General features: G+C 35.3%; 1 protein-coding gene across 6 annotated transcripts in view; it reads left to right on the top strand.

Moving 5' to 3' along the window:
* Positions 1 to 21,202, top strand: part of SLK (STE20 like kinase) — a 70,574-nt gene that overhangs the window by 14,722 nt on the left and 34,650 nt on the right. For 3 of the 6 annotated variants that reach the window (XM_051616564.1, XM_051616559.1, XM_051616563.1), the window contains exons 2-13: positions 5,867 to 6,031; positions 8,369 to 8,417; positions 9,166 to 9,315; positions 11,893 to 11,965; positions 12,179 to 12,373; positions 12,954 to 13,035; positions 14,023 to 14,151; positions 15,166 to 16,578; positions 17,127 to 17,257; positions 17,524 to 17,647; positions 17,917 to 18,096; positions 20,123 to 20,215. In XM_051616564.1, coding sequence (XP_051472524.1) covers positions 5,867 to 6,031; positions 8,369 to 8,417; positions 9,166 to 9,315; positions 11,893 to 11,965; positions 12,179 to 12,373; positions 12,954 to 13,035; positions 14,023 to 14,151; positions 15,166 to 16,578; positions 17,127 to 17,257; positions 17,524 to 17,647; positions 17,917 to 18,096; positions 20,123 to 20,215 — 2,784 coding nt within the window. The remainder of the gene's footprint in view (positions 1 to 5,866; positions 6,032 to 8,368; positions 8,418 to 9,165; positions 9,316 to 11,892; positions 11,966 to 12,178; positions 12,374 to 12,953; positions 13,036 to 14,022; positions 14,152 to 15,165; positions 16,579 to 17,126; positions 17,258 to 17,523; positions 17,648 to 17,916; positions 18,097 to 20,122; positions 20,216 to 21,202) is intronic. The other 3 variants (XM_051616562.1, XM_051616561.1, XM_051616560.1) reach the window with 2 other exon arrangements.

Raw genomic sequence — 21,202 nt, 5'->3', positions numbered from 1 at the left:
TAGCACTGCAGGGATAAATCTTAATTTGTCACACCTCCCCCTTCTCAAGTATAGGAGTTGATTGTAGTGCAGAATTGTGTGTTTCAGTGCTGCATTTGCAAGTAGTATGTACAGTTGTTATAACTGAATTTAGGGAAAAAAACCCCAAACAACCAGTCCATTTCATTTATACCTCTGACAACACTTAATGCTTTTAGTTAGAAATGTTTTCTCAATGCCATCGGCTGGTTTTCCTTGTTGCTTTTATGTGAGTTGTCATGCAACAAGGGAAAATAGCAGTGTTATTATTAAACAACATAGCGTATTTTGGAGATTTTCATGCCAACTTTTAGCAGTGTTGTTTTGTTTTAAAATTTTATTCTGTTTTTTTAAATGGATTTGCTCAAAGAGTGATACTAAAAGCTGATACAATTTCCTCTCAAGTTTCAGTTATCTTGCATATATTTGTCAGTTTGGCCCCTCCTACTTTTCAAAGATGTACATAAATATTCCTTCTGTTTTCAGTGACACAATGGTGAATCAGGACAATGGTGAACTCTGCTTAGCTAGAATGCAGAATACTATAGAATTAATCATAATACATAAAGGAAATCTTGAAGTTAAACATGAAAATTCCATACCACCATACCACTCCCAAAAATAACTTGTGGAATCCTCAGAAACCAATTACAGAGGAAGCAGAAGAACCGCAATAAGTACAAAGTACAAGGATAATGTTAAGAGTGAAGTTATCGTGGAAACCACTCCAAAACTAGCGTAGCCACGAAGGCAGTGCCAGATGTACTTTGGTAGCTTGGGTTGAACTCTGGGCTCCACTGTGTTAGTCATACTATTTGCTTGTAGGAAATAGAGATATTTTTGCCTACAGTTACATTTCAGGGTTATTTCCCTGGCATTAAAAAATTCTTAATTAGAAGATACTGTGTAGTGGGTAGTTATGATACATTGTGCAGGCAGGGAAAAATTCGGCTGATCATCTGTAGTTCAAGTGTGTATCATCTTCTTTGGTAGCTACTAGCCTTCCATTTTCTTCTGAATAGTTCTTTTGTAACAGGCATTGCAAAAAGTTTTAGCAGGTATAACTGAGTTTAGCTGGCTCTTAATTTCTTGGACCAATGGTATGAATAATTCAGCAAAAAATTGAATTTCATTTCTTTTAATTACTACTGCATTTTCAAACATTGTGCAGTTAAGACTGCACAAAGTAACATAGCTTCTTTGAAATTACTGGCTTATCTTAATTTCCAGAAATCTGTGGAGGTTGCCATCTTCATTGGCCCAGCTTGTGATTTATTGTAGAAGCTGTAATTTAGCATTGTAGAGGTTGCCATTTACTCTTGAATTTAAACTGTTATGTTTAATTACTTTTCTTAACATTCAGTGTTAGAATGAATGCTTCATTCTATCTGATCATTCGAGGTTGATTTTTTTTTTTCTAAAATTCACTAACAAAGAACACTTTTCCATGTTTCAAAACGTTTGAACACGTGATACTGGTCAGTCACGCAGTCTGAGTTTCAAAATGCGCAGGACAATGTTAGACATGATATAGTAAATGTATACAAAACAAAGTCCTTTATAATTGATATATGGATATATACATAGATTCCTATGTTTAAAAAAGCCTGAGATCTACTGCTTCCTGATAGGTCTGAGAAACAGCTCTTGCCTGTGTGTTGTGCAAGGACAGTTTTGCAGTACTGATGACTTGGACATCATCAGAAAGCATATGTGGAGCTAGATCTGACAATCCCAGGTTTACACAAGTGTAGCTGTTTGTGCCAAAACATCTGTTCCTGAGTAATGGTGCGTGTGATTTTTCAGTTTCTGGCACCCCTGATGATCTATGATTATGACTATAGTTTTGTTGAGAAGAGTGAGTCAGAATGGAAAACCTTCTTAATTGATTTGTTTTGCTGCCTGCAGAACATGCAGCATGTTTATATAACACCTCAAAAGAGATCAGCCATCAGGAAGAAAGGTGATGAACAATTTTCTATCTCGTATCTCAGCTTTGTTGTTGGTTGGCTGAGTAATAGATGAAGGACATAGTTAACTTTTTTTCAGTTGTAAATAGTGTTTAATTCTTCAACGTCTATGTGCTGTGTCACAGGAGGGAGGTGCACAGTTGGGAAGGAAACATTTGCTTGTGATAGGAAACTGAAACAGCTCCTCGCAACCAAGGCTGAAACTTCATATTGGTCATCTAAAGATGAAACACTGAGTTATCTCTGAGCTGTAATCCTATTACTCTGGAATGGTGGCTCTGCTCTCCCTGCTGTCCATAGCTGAGAATATGCAGCTTGGCTGAGTGCCCAGACAGTAAACCTGCCTTTTAATATTCTGCTATCAGTCTCTTCACAGAGCTTCTAGCTCTGGAACTTATATTTGGATATATGATACTGTATAAAAATGCAGGATTGACAGGGAGGAGTCACCAGTTTCATATACTTGCAGATCTTGGTTTGGTGTGGAATGGTTATTTTTCTGTCTTTCACTACTGTTTTTTCAAAAGTTTACAGCATTTTTGTGCATTAGATGTCATTGCCATTTTTGATGGATTTGGGTTCAGAAAGTATTTTGCAAGTTATAATTTACAAGATCATATTTATTCTATGCAAACCTGTGATTCATCTTTATAAAAGTATTTCATTTTACAGTATTTTTCTGTGTGTTTTCTAGCCATGGGACTCTGCCATCCATTGCAAGCCCTGAGCTGTAACATAGTTTGCTATTCCCTTGTGGTTACTATCTCTGTAAGTTCACATGTGCTACAGTAACCTTAAATACACAATCCAAGTAGAAGGACTGCAATATTTATGTATTGTTGCATGTATTAGTTAATAATATCTATGTCATAGTACGTTGGTCAGATCTTGGGGGAGTGAGTTACTCCAGTTTTCAACTATTGTATGAATCTTTTGAAAAGTTCAAATTTTGTTAATGCAAAGAAAGAAAGAATTTTTCCCACCTTTCTTCCTTGTCTCCATGTAAGGCAGGATTTAGCTGAAACCACTGAAGATGCCAGTTTGGGTTTCTTAGTGTGGGACTGAAGCTTAAATCACCTGTCATGGAAGCAGAATGAAATGTATTTAAGCAGAGTCTTTGGTAAAACTCTAATTGGTAGCTGAGAACTAAAATATAGGAAGAAACTGCTGAGCTACTGGTAGAGGACATATTTTGAAAGGGTGCAACCCCTGAGTAACATGAATGGTTATTTGACTTTAAATGTTCATGTGCACAAATGCAAAATGAGTATATGCAAATCAAAACTGCACCCACACCAACTGCTCTGACCTTTGGAGAATGTTATGTGGCAGAAGAAAGACTTCAGCCAAAGTCTAGAAAAAACAAACATGCCCACTCAAAACTGCAAGTGCTTTTTGTTCCTCTTAATCCAGAGTTGGGCTTTTTCCCCATTCAATACAGTGCCACATATATCTTCTGCATGAACAGTAAAATAATTTCCTACACAGTTCAAAAGAGTGTATTTTTTACGTGCTTCTTACAGCATGTCACGTAGATGGGTATTATTATAGATTGCATTGTGGGGTGGAGATGAATAATGTCTTCTTCAAAAAGGAGTTCTAAAATAATGTTTAAAATATATAAAGATTTTTTTTTTCCCAAGTGTAACTTTGATACATACTGAAATTGTTTTATCTGTCCTCAGAAATATGCAGTGGAAACATGCTAATTTTAAAGTGGGTGTTTGTTGTTTTGGTTTGGTTTGGTTTGGTTTTTTTTGTGGGGTTTTTTTTTTTGAGAACTGGAAAAAAAGTCTAGATCTAGACCTACAAAATTTTACTATTTCAAGTCAGAACAAAGGTGTACATTTCTTTTTCTTATAATAGTTAAGATGTTCATAAAGGTAATTGTATTGTCTCTATAATAACTTCTGGTTTTCAATGAGTTGTTTTAATAGAGCTACCACAAGGAGAAATTAAAAGAAAATAATTCAAAACAGATTTCTAGCTACTTCAAACAAAAGGATCTGGGAACAATCAAAATACAAAGTACCCTGTCAACAGAAAAAAAGTAACACATGCTATAAATGCAGTAAATGGCCTAGTATGTAATCATGCACACTGGTGTTCCAGTGTCCCTCTTCTGCGGTCTCAAAGGTGAAACTGGATCTGAAAACAGTAACATCAGTTATTGTTACCTGATGTAGAAGTTTGAAAGAGTTTTCTTTAAACAAAGTATTATTATAGTTATATAATTTGCTTGCAAATTTGTGCAAAAAAATTAATTTCAGATTTTTTTAAAAAAGTATCCCTCTTTAAGGCATGTATCAAAAAAGTAAATTTACAATTAATATTTGAATTATTTAGGAAGTGGTTTTAACAGCCACTTTTCTGCACATGTAAAGCTACCAAGTCAAACGCTGTTGTGGAGTCAGACATCTGTTTCACCCTTCATGTTTAATTTACAATGCAGCTCTAGAGTAGGAAGGTTGGTCTTTCATTCTATAGAACATGAAACCAAACCAAATGATGTTTGTGTTGTTAAGCAGACCTTTTTATTATTAGAACATGTGGTGGAAAACTCAGTAGTTTCTTTTCAAATAATGTTATAGAGATCTCTTATATTTGTTGTTAAAAATGAGAGGGCAAATATTGAGGTTTTGAGGATTGGTTGCTTTTTGTTTTGGAAAAAATACTGAGATAAAAATAAGTGTTACAGAAAACCTTTGCCCTCAACATGAGATTTATCAGCTAGGACTATGCTGTAAGTGTGTATTGCTTTTACTGCTGCTTTATTGAATGTTATTGTAAACATTTAACTTTGAATCTTTTATTTTGCCATATTGAGATAATTATTTATGCCTGTGAAAGTAATAATATTTAGACTTTGGAAATGACTCTTAGAACTCTTACTTGCTGTCTCATATCAGCTTTTGTCTCATACTATTTTAACATGAATAGGTGACAAAACTCAGGTTTTGGGATTCTTGCAGTGTCCTGTCCTGAGTTCATGTTTGCTGGATTTGCACCAGCAGAGAGACAGGACAAACCACCTTGTGATGCTTCACATCACAAGTCAGAATTGCCCCTGCAGGTATTTTCAGGTTTTTTCTTTTGCTGCTTTGGAGAGAGTCTGTGTCCCTGCTTCTCAATGAATTTCATTTGAATGTCAAAAGCAAGGTGGAGTAAATCTAGGCCTGTCACCACAGCAGTTCTAACTCCCTAGTCTGAAGGTGTGCAGTACTACAGCAGAGGCTGGCAGCACTTTCAGGGTGGTGACCTTCAATGAGCAGCTGTCTGTGGAACTGCTCCTAGGCTTCTGAAGTGAAGAGAGTAAAATGCCCAGACAAATTAGGGAAGACTTGGCAGCTTTTTGAGATGGGAGCTTGGCTACAGCTTCTGGCTGAAGAAGTGTGTAACCTATGGATGAGTGGTAGAGGATTTGTTGCCCTGTGTGGCTTTGGGTACAGCTGTGCTGCTGTGATGTGGGGAGTGTCAGAAGAGCAAGAACGTGCAGTCAGAAATTGGAGGGTGGAAACTACTTCATACTCCTTGCCGAGTGGTAGCAGACAGCTCTTAGAGGAGCAGCTCAGAATTTCATCTTAGAAATACAAAATAGTATGGACCCTAAGCCATTGGCTGCATGCTGGTTTAAGGAATGTGACAAGAATGAAGTCTTTTTATATTCCTGTCTTTCATTGTTTCTTGATCTTGAGAAAAGCTATTAAATCCTTTTTCTGCTAGAATTTTTCTAGTCTTTAATATGCAGGTAGTCTCTCTTTGTGGAGAAGCAAACTGAAGGCAGGAAAGTCATACAGAAATGTTGATTGGGATTTGTTGTTTTGGATTTTTTGCTGGTGACAGTTGTCTGGTGAAATTTACATACCTATGTTTTATAGGCTCAGAACAAAGAAACTAAAGTACTGGCTGCTGCAAAGGTGATTGATACGAAATCAGAAGAAGAACTTGAAGATTACATGGTTGAGATTGATATTTTAGCATCCTGTGATCATCCTAATATTGTTAAGCTTCTAGATGCTTTCTACTATGAAAACAATCTGTGGGTATGTATTTTTTTCTTCTCTAAATGCTTGTACTTATTTTAAAAAGTTATTGAAATTACTTTTTTTTTTCCCCTTGGCTTTATTAAAAGGTCACATGTCAATCACATTTCTTCTGGGTTGTCACTATTGTAATAACTATTCTGTTTCCAAACTAATTTGTAAACGGTGAGTATGACTTTTAGGAAATTGTCAGTGTAAAATTGAGCTACACTGAGTCATTTGGTCAGGAGTTTGAATCTAAAATTCAGAAATTAGCAGTTCCATTTTGTGTATGGAGAGAGTTCTTAGTGCTTATTTATAAAAGCAGGCCTTGGATTTTAATCATATTAACACAATTTAGTGTGAGATTCAGAATCTGCAGATGAAAAAGGTGCTGAAAAGATCAGCCTGTGAAGTATGTATTTGAGATATGAGTGGATTCATTGGTATGTTCAGGAAGGACAGTTTACCAGGAATTGAACCATAATGTACTTAAAATCCATCTATTTCTATGTAGAAGCATAGAAGGCTTAGGTATGTATGTTGCTTTTCTGCTGTACCCCATGCCCTGTGAAAACACAGCTTTTTCTTTTAAGTGATCCAGTATGCAATATTTGTAAGTGCCTTTGCAATTGTACAAATAATACATTTTTAATAGTCTGTAATTTAAAAAGATACTTAAAACAAGTCAAAGAAAATTTCCTTGGAATCTTACAAATAGGCTTTATCCTTTAGGCCTGAAAACAATGGAAATGTAATACCATGTTTCCTAATGTAGATTTATTTTGATGAGCTTTGTGAAAACTTGGCATGATCTGAATGCAAAGTAAAATGATACTGTATAAAACAGTGGAATAGTGAAAAAACTTCCATGTATAAAGGTCAGCATGAAAGCAAGCATGCATGAAGGCAGAAAGTGAAACTGAGTGGATAGGCTTCACTGACAGAATAAAGATAGAGGAGGAGTAAATAGTTTGAAAATAAAATTGTAGATACATAGTTAGAGTGAAATGCAGAGGCTTGAAAGCATCAAAGGGAGGGCTGTAGTGATGTGGTAAGTAAACAGAATTTAGTGGAGAAGAAGAAGAAAACAATGTTAGTTGGACATAAACTATATTTTTGCTTTCCAATTTTAGAAACAGTTTCTCTACCAAAGAGGTCTTTGTCAGATTCTCAGAACAAACAACAGTTTTTAGAGAGAGAAATTATTAATTTACAATTTTCTACACTTAACTTACATGGCAGTAGGTATGCAGAAGCACGTAAATGGAGTAATGGTTTAAAGGATTTACAAAGAGTTGCGTTATATAACGCATTCGTTAGTATCATTCTTGTGAGGATTAATTATAGTAGTAATTTGAAGTAATATGTAACATAAGTGGTGTATATATAAGTATACAAGTTATATATGAGTATATAAGTTATGGTATAAGGTGTAATTTGCTTTCTTCTTTTATGGGCAATTACACCCTGATTTTAAAAGTACTATAAAGGGAAAACTAAGATATTTTCCATAATATTGACTGTTAGGATTCTGACAAAAAGTACTTACTAGTTGTCAGACTTAAATTTATAATTTATTTTTTAAAGTTCAAATTAAAGAAGAAAAACACACAGGGAAGGGTGGGCTGTCAGCCTTGGATGGCCTTTCCTCTTTCTTGCCTTCCTCACTCCCTTTGTGTACTCTCTTTCTCCTTTGTGTATGTTCTCTGTCCTACACGTCAGCATAGTTTGTGCCCCAAAATAGTTGCAGCTTATCTTTGTTTCAAATGGAAACTGAGAACTGGAGATGAAGTTGCTCTAGCATTAGTAGATTCTGGGATAAAAGCCTTGATGTGTTGTTGACCTCAATGAAAATGGAGCAAAACAAATGTAAACATAGGAATTTATTAATTTCCTGTAATGTTTAAGAGTATTTTTCTGTATTTTCATCTCATCTGAAATGATATAGGAGATAACATCTGCTAATGGAAAATCGTGTAGCTTTTGGACTTTTCAGTCAGAGATTATAGTACAGAAGTACTGTTTACTAATTGAGAAATGAATTTGCACGGATTATGAAAATCACATTACAAGTCCAATTCAAGGTGACTGTTTTGTGAGGTTTTATAAGTTTTATTATGCAATTTTATATTTGAATTAAAACTTCTATCTGAGGATCTCCAAGCATTTTTCTGAATACTTTGCTTGGACAGCACAGCCCTACTTTTAGCTGTTTTTTTTGCAAAGGTTAGTGAAATGATTTGTCAAGGTCAAACAGTCTGATACTCAGGTCTCTCAATAATGCTCCCTTATCAATGGTTCAGTTCAGCAGAACTATTTTATTTGTAATTTGTGTATTCTTTTGTTTATACACAGATCCTGATCGAATTTTGTGCAGGTGGAGCAGTAGATGCAGTAATGTTGGGTAAATAAGTTGTTTCAAATAATAAGCTTAATAACATCTTAAAATTATACATTTTAATACTTCTTTTACATGTATATTGTTTTGAAATGCAAATATTTGTGTAATTAGTGTGCTGTGTGTTGAATAAAAGGGGTTTTAAATTAGCATTTACACCTCTATCTATGGATATAATAGCTGCTTCAGTTGGATTAATTTTATCTTATTTTAAAAGTGTTTATTTACTTTTCAAAAGACATTTTTGTCTTGATCCTTTACGTAAATGTGATGAGTTGTTCTCATATGCTTATGGAGCTTTCTGTTGTTATAACAGAATCTAGATGAGCCCTTTTCAGGATCTCATTCTTTCCCTTCCTCTGCTGTCTTCCAAATTATGTTGTGATAGATTTTATAGTGCATCCATCTGAGATTTATTCTCTGTGCTTATTCCTTTGATTAGGTGAATGCTCATACCAGTAAGTTAAGGATCTAGTCTTTAACATCTTGGTGTACCACACAAAAGATCCAGTCTCTAAACTATTGCTTTTTCAGATACTTAGGCATATGTAGTTCATAATGAGGAGGGTTTGGGGTACAAGGGATGAAAGGTTTACTGAAAGGAGCAAATATTTTAACATGGAAGTTTTTATGACATATGAAGTTCAGAATCTGTCAGATTTATTATTTTTCACATATACTTCTATACTGATTGCTGTGAACACACAACATAAAATGCAAAAATGTTGTTTGTTTCTGTCTCTTTCTCTTGAAGAGCTTGAAAGGCCATTAACAGAGCCCCAGATCAAAGTGGTGTGCAGGCAGACACTGGAAGCACTGAACTACTTGCATGAAAATAAGATCATCCACAGAGATCTAAAAGCTGGCAATATTCTTTTCACATTAGATGGAGACATTAAACTAGGTAAGCATGTTGCATATGAAAGTCTTTCCCAGAACTCTGCATCATCTTATAATTGTATTTTCCTTAGGCTCTAGTTTGGTGGAGTTGAGTATTTGTCTATTGAAATATCAGTCTAACAATGAGAGTTTTTTCAGATGCAAATGGTTGCTACTGTGAAGAGAGAAAAAAAAAAAAGCAAGCTTGAGTAAGTGTTCTAAACCACACTTGGCACATCTTTCAGAATTCAAAATCAACAGGGGTAGGAGTCATATCAATCATATCAAGTTGCCTCAAGTCAGACACAGGTCCTATTGTTTCTTAGTATAATGTTCTTAATTATACTTATCTTTACTATGGTAACATCAGACACAACTTCCCTTTGAAGTTGTTAGATGATAAAAGGAGCATCCTTCACAATCACCAAAAATCAGTACCTAGTGCTGTTGTCTTATCCATTATTTAGAGAGAGAAGTAATAATCTTAATTAGTTTTTCCATGCTTTTTTTAATTGTTTGTTGTACTGAAATTAAGATAGAACAATCTGGAAGAAAATGAATGTAAGTGTACTATTGTTGATTGCTATTTTTTAATCTAAATATAAAGCATCATCCTCATTTTCCCTCTGATGTGGTAGGGAATCCATGAGGATTCCTCCATGAAGAAACTAACAAAGGACTACTGGTGGTGAATAGCATCATTCAGCCAGGAAAACAGAGGAATTCTCTGGATCCGCTGTGTTCAGGGCTTCATCAGGGGCAAACGTGTACAAGCTGTCAGCCTTTTCAGTGGCACTACCAGTGTCATAGTTGCATGACAGAGCAGCTTGCATTCTGGTTTCAGAAACTTCTCTCTGCATGATGTGTGTGATAGTTCGTATTTCTTTGGATGCAAGAGGGTAGAGGTCAGGAGAATCAGATCACCACAATACACTGGGGCTGTAAATTCCCAGCCTTGCTTCAGATGTTCCTTTTGAATGTAAGCAAGACGTGTCCAAATTCACAAATACATCTACTAACTCATATTGATCAGTTTGTCTGCAAGATATACTGCATTATCTCTGTTAAGAAGTTGAGAATATTTATGAGCCTGCTTTGCTACATTGATCAGTTAAGTGAATCTGTCCTTTTTGCATGGATTTACTTGCATAAGATAATTACTTGTATGTATAATACTTGCACGTGCCTTTCCCTTCATCTGCCAAGTGTGGGTGACTTCACTGCTTTGGCTTTTCTTGAAAGCCTGAAGATTTAGACTCAGTCTAATAGGCCTTACTTACAAATGAAATAGAATCACTAACTTATTGTAAAATAAATAAATAAAAAATAAAAAATCAGAGATTGTAGCAAGAGTCTGATGATTAGAGAGAGCATCATTTGTTTCTGTTCACTTAATTTGCCTCCCATGACCTGGCACCTCCTCATACAGACTGGAGCTATTTTAAGCTTTTGCCAAGCTTAGCTGATACACAGAACTGTGCAGGCTGTCAAGACACTGCTTAAGAGCTCAGACCACAGGGAGATTTCTTCCACGTGTACATTTAGTGATATACTCAGGTTTGCTAATTCAGATTTCTGCAAATATATTTACTATGTTTTCAAAAAGTGTACAGCATCCTTTGAAAAGAGCTTTCTGATCCTTTTAAACTATTTGTATTTTGCTTCTGGTACATAAAGAAATGGGTAATTCCTTGTTGTACAAATTCAGGAATGGCAGATAAATTTCTTTCACTACATTTTATTTTTATAAGATGTTGAGTTTTATTATTTCAGTATCTATAGTCCCTCAAGATTTCAGATTCTGCATTCGAATAAATAGCTCTCTTAATCCTTTTTTTTTTTTCCCCACAGAACAAAATTAGGCTTCTCAAGTGTTGAGCCAATCAAGTAACTTTGTACAGATTAAAGATGGCAACATATGGCTATTTTGTCCCTTTGCTCTAATAATTAGATCTTAATGAAGAAAGTTCCATCTAAAATAAACATATAGCACTTATTTAAATGTCATCTTTTTTTCCTGTGTGAAAAATACAGTGCTTTATAGACAAGCAAAATTAATTGCAAAGATAAAATTGTTTTTTGGTTGAATGTTACATCAAAGGTGCATATATGAGCTTTCAGATATTTAATATAAAATGAAAAATATGGAAAGAACCTGTAAGATTAAGAGAAAATCCAGCTTTATGAGAATTTGAATCCTGAAATTAAAAATTAAATGAGTTGTGGACTTAATGAGAGCGCTAACATGCCATGTCTGAAGAATAAAGCCTTCATAGGCTAAATAAATTATTTTCTAATTAAAGTAGTTTAACCCACTTATTCCTACAGTAAATACATACGTGGGTCTTGTCCCACACTACTCAGCAGAAGCATTCCTTTTTTTGGCAATGGGGAATGACATTTATGCAGCATCTTTTAGTAGAAATGCTAGAGAACCTTGGCACTCAGTTATCAAAATACAAATATTTTCTCTCACTTTGAAGTCTTAATACTGCTGAGTATTTTCTCTGAAACATATAACATTTTCAGAGACAACTAAGTTTAAAAATATGAGAGATGTTCTCCACCACTCAGTTAACAGCCTTCTACTCTTTACTTTCAGCGGATTTTGGAGTATCAGCTAAAAACACAAGAACAATACAAAGAAGAGATTCTTTTATTGGTACACCGTACTGGTAAGTGCACTGTTTTGCTAATCTTTTAGTATAAACGAATGTCTTAATATTACTTAGATTGTTAATATCACAAGCTTCATAAAATACTGTGTAAAGATACTGATGGTACAGTGTGCTTCTTAAAAAGCTTCTGTGAATTAATCGATTTAGAACCTTTTTAATAACAGCTAAGAGTGCATTTTCTGATCTGGTTCTTCGTTACTCTCTTTGCAGGATGGCTCCAGAAGTAGTAATGTGTGAGACCTCTAAAGACAGGCCTTATGATTACAAGGCTGATATTTGGTCTCTTGGCATTACTTTAATAGAAATGGCTCAAATAGAGCCACCTCATCATGAATTAAACCCGATGCGAGTGCTTCTGAAAATAGCAAAATCTGACCCACCTATGTTGGCACAGCCTTCAAAATGGTTTGTCTTCTATTTACAACTTTCCTAGCCCAATTTGTAGATTATGAGCATGAGGGATGCCAAGTCATATATGTACTAAACCCTCCCTCTCCCTCACAGAGATGATGGCTTTTTGTTGTGATTCTGTATTTGAGCTCTTATACTGACATATTTTGCAGATTTTGCATAAAAATATATGCAAGATATGTTTTTACAAATGCAGTAAAATATCTGAAAACCACCTGAGAAAGAGGATTATTTGAACTTCTAGTATTTTTATACTAAGAAAACACTTTTCAAAGCATTTATTTCTTTGGTCATTTTACTATCTTTATGTAATTCAATTAGTGAAACAGCAGATGTGGTGTATTATAAATCCAGAGCCAAAAGTAAACTCTTCTATAAATGGAAGAATACTTCAAAGATTCTATTTGTGCCACATTGGCGTTGCATTCCCCCCACTGTCTTTCTGTTTTTCTAAATCAATAGCAGGACCTGGAGTTGCAGTGTAGATGCATATGAACACAAAAGAATATTTCACTGTGCACTAGTCTGATGTCAAGACTAAAGAAAAAACACTACCTGTGTGCTTTTTGTGTAGGTCGTCAGATTTTAAAGATTTTCTGAAGAAATGTTTGGAAAAGAATGTAGATGCAAGGTGGAGTGCAGCTCAACTTCTACAGGTAGGAAGATGTATTTTTTCAGAACTATTATTTAAAGGCAAGCATATTTTGTATTTTGATAAGCAGATCAGTCTTATAGCTACTATTTCAATAATTTCAAATTAAGCCTTTGTAAATAATTTGTTTTTAACATTGTTGCATTGATCCTTATTTGGTAAAATCTGATTAAATTATACCAAGTGCAGATCAAATTATTTGTTTACATATTTTGCTGTAATATAACTAATTATTTTTCATAAGTATTTAAATTATACTTGGATACTTAGTGTGGATGAAGGAGATATTTAACTAAGTAGTCAATTGCTGACAGGTGTTTTAAAAGCTGTAGTGCTCAGCCTTGCTCTGTAATGCTGTCACTGCAGAACAGCTTAGCAAGAGTAGATGCAGGTACACTTGATTGTCTTGGACGTCAGCACGCATTTACTTGATCCAGAACACATCCGGCCTCTGTTGAATAGATTTAAGCAGCAGGGCCAAGCAGAGAAAGAAGATTCAGATAGTAGAAGAACTGGTAGCTGTTTCTTCCTAAAGAAAGATGTAGAAGTCTATGCTGTTCTCAGGAAAAACTGTTCTAAAGACGAAGACTTTTTCTAGAAAGACTATTTCTAGGTAAAGCTTATCAGAAAATAATTTTAACTGTGGAATTGAAAGGAAATTAAATCTGTTTCCAGGAAAAATAACCTCTTAAAAAATCTTTCTACTTTTATTCTTTGGAGTATGAAGCAGGTCAGTATTAGTGAATTATATGTATTTTTAGCAAGTCTGTTAGACTATCTAGACAGTATATTTGAATACAGATGTTTTTATTTTTAAACTTTTGAAGAAAAAATGCATTAAGACTTATGATTAATGTTAACTGTGACTCTTCAAGTCTGAGAGAACTAAAGTAACATTTGTCTGAAGTTATGTTTCTTTCAAGTTATTATTTTCCTACTGTGTACAATGAATTCAGCACTTAATATTGTACTTATTTTTTATTTTCACAAGCATCCATTTGTTACCGTTACTTCCAATAAACCAATACGAGAATTGATTGCAGAAGCTAAGGCTGAAGTTACAGAAGAAGTTGAAGATGGTAAAGATGAGGATGAAGAAGAAGAAACAGAAAATTCTCTGGTCAGTCTAAACCTTATTTTATTAAATATGGAGCTAGTTTCAATCACCAGTTTCCTATGGAGAACTTGGGTTTTTATTTAACTCTGTTTCTGCTTAACTTTGGCATTGTGTCCTCATATATGTACTAAACCTTAAGGTAGGGAGTGTGCAATCATACCCATGCTGGTTACAATAGCTAACCTAGTATGTTCCCAATAGCAAACCAGGAGCCTGATCTGCAAATTACAGGGTTCTAGCAGTAAATATAGACAGAGAGGTATCGCAATCACTTTGAGGAGTGAAAGGGCAATTATGGTTAAAATGATACTTTATTACCATATTCTTTTGCATCTCTGTGTGTAATCTGATAACATTCATATTCCAGCAGCAGCAATTTCTACAGTCATGTAACTGTTTCTGTCCTGGTTCCATATTGCCACTTACTCACATCTACTGGAGGTTTTCACCCTTTTTAATCGAGTTTCACCAGTAGTTAAAAATCAGACGAAAAATTTTTCAGGCATTTTTAAGAAAGAACACCAGGGAAGATAATTTTTTTTTTTATGGAGCAGAAGGTCTTAATATTGTATTTTTATCAGTACTGCAGTAAATCAAACAATAGAATCCCTAGCAAAACTGGCACAAAGATGTGTCCTTCAAATCCAACTGTAGATGGGGCTACCAGGGAACTGAACTAATAAAAAAAAACCCAAACAATGTGATTGGAAAAAGACTCTTGAAGATTCTGTTAAGTAGGAGGCAAAGGGCTGGCCACAATCCCTTTCCTTCGATCACAGTATATTAAATTATGAGAGAAGGAAGAAGGTTGTTGTGAAACTGTTCTATTCAGAGCTTGTCTGCAGTTCCTGCAGTTGTTATGTGCTAATGCCAAGTGCAGTACTCTTTAAGATTACCAAATTCTTATAATCCTGCGTATAAATACAATATTCACCTCTATTCTGGTGTTCTTCAATAGAACTGTGCCTTATTTAGGTTAGAAAACTATTAAATACTTTCTTCCTTTAATTTTTTTAGCAGTTACCTGCAGATAAGCGTGCATCCTCTGACCTTAGTATTGCCAGCTCTGAAGAGGATAAACTTTCACAGAATGCCTCTGTTCTGGAATCTCTTTCTGAGAAAACAGAAAGTAATGCAATTGAGGACAAAGCCAGCATTGTACTTCCAGATAACAAAACCACTGGAGATGAACCTGAGGATATCAAATTTAGGACAACAGCTGATAACATATCTAATACTACTGTTGGTGATACAAAAGTGCAGAATGGTTCTGTGGCAACTGGTGAAGATTTGCAAGGCAAAATATTGTCAGCTGAAAAGAACAGAGAAAGTCTAGAAAAAGCCCATGAAGATGCAGAACCCCAGAAAGGAGGGAAAGAACATGATGCTGTAACAAAATCAGAAATAAAGGATGAACCCAACCTAAAAACAGAGAAGGAAAATGACATGGGAAATGAACAGGCAGAAGATAATAAACTGAAAATAGTACTTACAACTGAAAATATTGTAGAAACCGAAGAAGCCATTTCTAAGGAAACTGGTGAAAAAGAAGAGAAGGAGAACAGAACAGATCTCTCAGAAAGTAAGGAAGAGAAGGTCCCTGCAGAAAATGCTACAGAGATAAAGAAAGATAAAGATGAAGGTCAGAAAGAGGCAATAATAGATACCACTACAGAAACTTTACCTAATGCTGCAGTGGCTGATGAAAAGGAACTCGTAAAGCGTGGAATTGACAACATTAAGGAGATAGATGGTATTGCTGGAACACAGATCAGTGATGAGGATAAAATACCTGAGACAGAGGATAAGCCAGTGGAAAGTCAGGCTAAGCAGGTGGATGAGATAATCCCCTCTGAAGAAACTCTATTGGAAAGCCAAGATAAAGCGATCAAAGTAGACAAGATACTGACAGAAAGTGAAAATGAGGGTATTTGTAATATAATCAGGATGGAGGAACCAGAGATCAAAGACTCTGGAAAAGATGACACAGACCATAAGGAAATACAAAGCAAGCCTGAGGATACTTCGAACAAAGTAGATAAACTGACTGATATGGACCAAAATTCAGAAGAGTGCAGACCTGAGATTATCCAGGAAAACAATATTCAAATAGACAGAGAACATTTGGAAGTTACTTCTGATGAAATGATGAAGAATAAGCTTCAAGAGGTTGCCAGTGAACAAGCTGGTGACACCGAAGTCACTCCAGTCCCCAGTATTAGTGTTAGCACTGAAGAAAATGAGGAGAAAGTCAAAACAGAGAACCAAGACAAAATGGAAACTTCACAGCATCTGGAGTCAGAGAGTTTGAAGGAAAATGATGCAGATTCAGGCACTGGTTCTACAGCTGATAACAGCAGCATTGATTTGAACTTGTCAATTTCTAGTTTCCTTAGTAAAAACAAAGAGACGGGATCAATATCTTTACAGGTAAGCATAAGCAGTCTTGTACTTTTATATAAAATCCATATGTGAGTTTGACCCTAAAACTATTATTAAGCATATTATTTTTGACTGATACATAGGAATGTAAAAAAAATAAACTAACTCATTTATTTTATGTCCAAAGCACAAGCAAGCAGGTGAGTAAATTGCTATTCTGTTTCAGTACTGTTTTCAGAATTAAGTATCTGTTTTAGTGACTGGGAAAATTGTGGTCAAAAGCAAACAGTAATTGCAACTGTCTCGGGCTCTAGAAAATAAAACTGCATCAGTTCTTTTCACGGTTTATCTAGATTATTTTTTTTCTTCTGGCAATTTAGATCATCAATAATTACAGTTTTCCTTTGCTAGCTAGAGGAAGTCTCAGCACATTAGAACTTTTCAAGCTTTCACATGATTTGAGGTACCTGATAAGCAAGAAGAACTCCTCTGATTATTATAGAGTAGGACATCACAGAAGTATTTGGGAGTAATTTAATACTAAGAAAAAAAAAAAGTAACGTAAGTACAGAAAAACTTACCAGTTCTTTATTCAGGAAACTCGAAGACAGAAGAAAACGTTAAAGAAAACTCGGAAGTTTGTTGTTGATGGAGTAGAAGTGAGTGTAACCACATCAAAAATAGTTACAGAAAATGACTCAAAAAGTGAAGAAATGCGATTTCTAAGGTAAGTTTTTTTAAAAGTAAAATTTGCAAGAGGTTGGCAGCTATTTTTTTTTTTCTCCTGGAATAAAAGAAGGGAGCTGATCATCTTATTGTGTTTGGGCACTAATTTCAATTATTTTGTTAGCAGAAAGAAATGCAGTGTTTCTTAACAAGACAATCAATTCAAAACTAGTTTTACTGGACCTAAGTTGCAGATGCTTTTTCATCTTTTGTAACTGTCTACTTTTTTTCTTTTATTTTATATTAAGTGTTATTTTTCATTATTAGACGTCAAGAGCTGAGAGAGCTGAGGCTTCTTCAGAAAGAGGAGCAGAGAGCCCAACAGCAGCTCAGTAATAAGCTTTTGCAACAGCGAGAACAGATGTACAGGCGTTTTGAACAGGAAATGACAGTGAGTGTCTGGATTTTGGTGATCTTAAAATATGACATCTTGCTGAAGTAGGCAGAATACTGCTAGCATCAATCAGACATTTGCTTTTATGATGGCTATAGCTGAGTTTTCCTTCTTGTTAATAAATGGCATTATTTTCCATTGTGGGGTGCCCAGCTTGTATGCTAGAAATTACCTGCCAGAACAGTTGATCATGGCCATCCTCTGCAGTGGTACAGCACTTCACAGAATGTAGTGTTCTAAAAAGAGATGACAAATTATTTTTACAGAGTAAAAAGAGACAGTATGATCAAGAAATAGAAAACTTAGAAAAGCAGCAGAAACAGACAATAGAGCGCTTGGAGCAGGAGCACACAAACCGCTTACGAGATGAAGCAAAACGCATCAAAGCGGAACAGGAGAAGGAGTTATCGAAATTCCAGAACGTGCTGAAGAACAAAAAAAAGGAGGTAAGAGATGATGATGATAGTACAGAAAACAAGGAATATGGGCATAGCAAACAGTTGGGTTAGGTCTCCCAGAAGTCTTATCAACTTCAAGTGCTATACTGAGTGGAAGGGTTACTGGCAGTGTTATTTATTTTGTGTTACTGCCCAGAGTGAAATACAAACAGCTAACAGGAAGATTTAGGTATTGACTCAATCTGGAAAACATCACCAAATTAGAAGACTTTATTTTTCACAAAATTGTTAATAAAATATTTTTTCTCAAATATTAAATCAAGAAAACGTGTTTCCTTAAAGACTGTAAAAAATACTTTAGGTTTCTACTTGAAACCAATCCAGCTATAGCTACTTGGTTACATACTTGCCAAATTAGAATTTCAAAGAAAAGAGTATGTTCTTGATTACTACTAAGAACCACTTAAATTCCAGGGATTTGGGGTTCTTTTGTTAATTTGTTACATTTTTACTGAATGTATGATGTTTAGAATCTCTCTATATGAAGTGACAGCAGTTAATGTGGATTTATTTTTTTAACTCAGACAGGAGAGAAAAGCCTGGATAACCTAAGATCTTTTACAGTTAATTTCATACGTATCATACAGTTAAAGCAAATGACTGAGATTTGACACTGACACCTTATGCTATTCATTTCCTCCCATTAGAGTAAGAGAAGGTGATGTCTTTCGATATGGATTTTGCATCTTAAAAGCTGTTTTATTTCATTTTCAGATGAATTGTGTAGTGCTTGTTTGTTATATAAATGGCTCTAGTGTTTGCTTTAATAGTTACTAGACTCACAGAGGTGTCTGTAGAAACCTGCATTGTCCATGCTTTTGCATAGGATGATCCTGTAGTACCAAAATGCATAGAAAATATAAGTTGTATTCAGTTTGAACCAAATGCTCAAATGTAAATAACATTTTTTTTTCTCCTTTTGTGGTATCTCTTGCATTTTTGAGTCTCTCTCTATTTACTGGTGATTGGGTCCTACATGGGAAAGCGGGAATAATTTTACGTATTGCTCTGGGCTAAAAGCAGTTCTTTCATGGAAACAGGAATAGCGCGTGGTGATTTGGACTCTGTTCTCTGGTGATGCTTCCACTCTTAAACAAACAGGCATTTGTTTTCGGGTGCATAGTTTTGTACTTAAAGCTTAAGAAGATGATCTACAGTTTGAAGGAAAATGCAGCTGGTGCTCTAAAACTACCCATGCTATATTAGAGTGTGAAGTGCTACATTTTTGTAATTCTTAAAAATAAGTAAAACACATCAGCAAATTAACAGATTAATGGTCACTTGATGTAGCCAGGTTTATATTTAGAGTCTTTCTACTAATCTAGTCTAATTCACCTTGGACTGAAAGATTTTTCATTCCAGCATATGTTGTCACGGAAAGTTTCTTGAGAACATCCTTAGTTATTGGTAGTTTTTGCTTTTAAATTCTTCAGAACCAAACACGACCAATTAATTATTTGCTTGTATGATTATTTTAAAGACACAACCTGTGATGTAATTTATGGTTGGAGACACTAATAATGACATCTTATAAATTCATGTTTGAGACAGTGTCAGAAATAGCTGGTTTTCAGAGGAAAATTTCATTATTTTAAACTTCCAACCATTTTTTACAACTTTACCATGAGGTAAACATACTCTAGTCCTTTTGCCATAGTGCTCCGAGCAAATAGCACTTTTGCAGGTGGTGGTTTTCTTACCTATTGACTATTCTAGCAGCTGCATGAAATGCAAGGAAGAGACTGCCCTGTCAGAGAGCACTGGGCAGCATTTGCATGCAAAAAGAGGCTGGCATATACCTCCTTTCTGCACTGCCCTGACATACATAAAGCACGTATTTTGCCTTCTCTTTTCATTAAGCTCTTTTCACTAAACTAACATCCCTGCCCCTGAAGTAATGCATGCTTCCCAGTACCTCTAGTGCTTGACCTGCATGTCCTGTACTCACAGTAATGCTCGCTGTGGAGAAAAAGTGTTCTTTTCGCCACCTTCTGCATGCTTATATACACTGTAGGTTTTATGTGAAGTGGAGAAAGCACCAAAAGAGCTGAGAAAAGAGCTCATGAAACGCAAGAAAGAGGAGCTTGCACAAAGCCAGCATGCTCAGGTAACAACGGCAGCTTGAAGCTACTAAACTACAAAAGGCAGCAGCATTCACACAGCTTGATGATTTCACTTCTTGTTGTTGTTGAGTGAATATGGAACTTAACTCAAACTAACCCTACATACTGCTCTCTTTCTTCAAGTACTCCCATATCACATCCTGTAGAGTATTCTGAGTAGAAATACAGGAGCAGCTCTTTCCTGGTTTGTGCTGTTATGTATCACATTTTGTACGCTCTACTGAAAAAGAGCCGTATTTTTCTATGGCAAGTTAATTTACAGTGCTTTTGTGAGTGGTAAGTACCCATCACACTGCAAGGCTTACAGTCAGAAGTTAGTTTTGAGCAATGTAAGTGCAGAGGAGGAAAAGAGAGATAATATGCAAGCATGAGACATCTTGTTTATGGAAGCAGAGCAGATTAGGTAAAATGAAGTTATTTACATATGTTGAAATGTAGGTGTATGGAAACTTCACAAGACATCATCTGTAATGTCACACCTTCAGACTTGCTGCTTTGATACCACCCAGCTGGAACGTGGGCTAGTATTTCAGAAAAATATTGGCTTTGTGATGGCCACAGCTTGTACAGAGTGAGTTTGCACCACGGCAGAGCAGCTTTGAATTGAGTAACTTAAGGATTAAATGTTTTGTGAGTGGCCTAGTAGAAAATAATAGCACCTTTATTTGATTAAGTGTTTGGTTCAAGAGGGAATTTCCCAAGATCAAATATGATTTAGTTACCAGGCTCTCCCCATAACAAGAATATGCATCTGAACTTTATAAGGAAACAATTAAAACCCTATATTTTCACAGTATTTATAGAGACTTAGTTTGTTTCCTTTGCTGGTTTCAATTTGTTGAAGTAAGAGAGGTGAAAGAAAATTTTAAAGGTGAAATATCCTTACTGGAAATAATAAAGAAGTACTAGACAAATTGCAGATGTTTAGTTTTAGAATATCTAGTACTTGTGTCAGTGACTATTTTGCATGA

Source organism: Apus apus, chromosome 4 (genome assembly GCF_020740795.1).
Source record: "Apus apus isolate bApuApu2 chromosome 4, bApuApu2.pri.cur, whole genome shotgun sequence".
Lineage (NCBI taxonomy): Eukaryota > Metazoa > Chordata > Aves > Apodiformes > Apodidae > Apus > Apus apus.
This window is presented reverse-complemented; position numbering and strand designations above follow the sequence as displayed.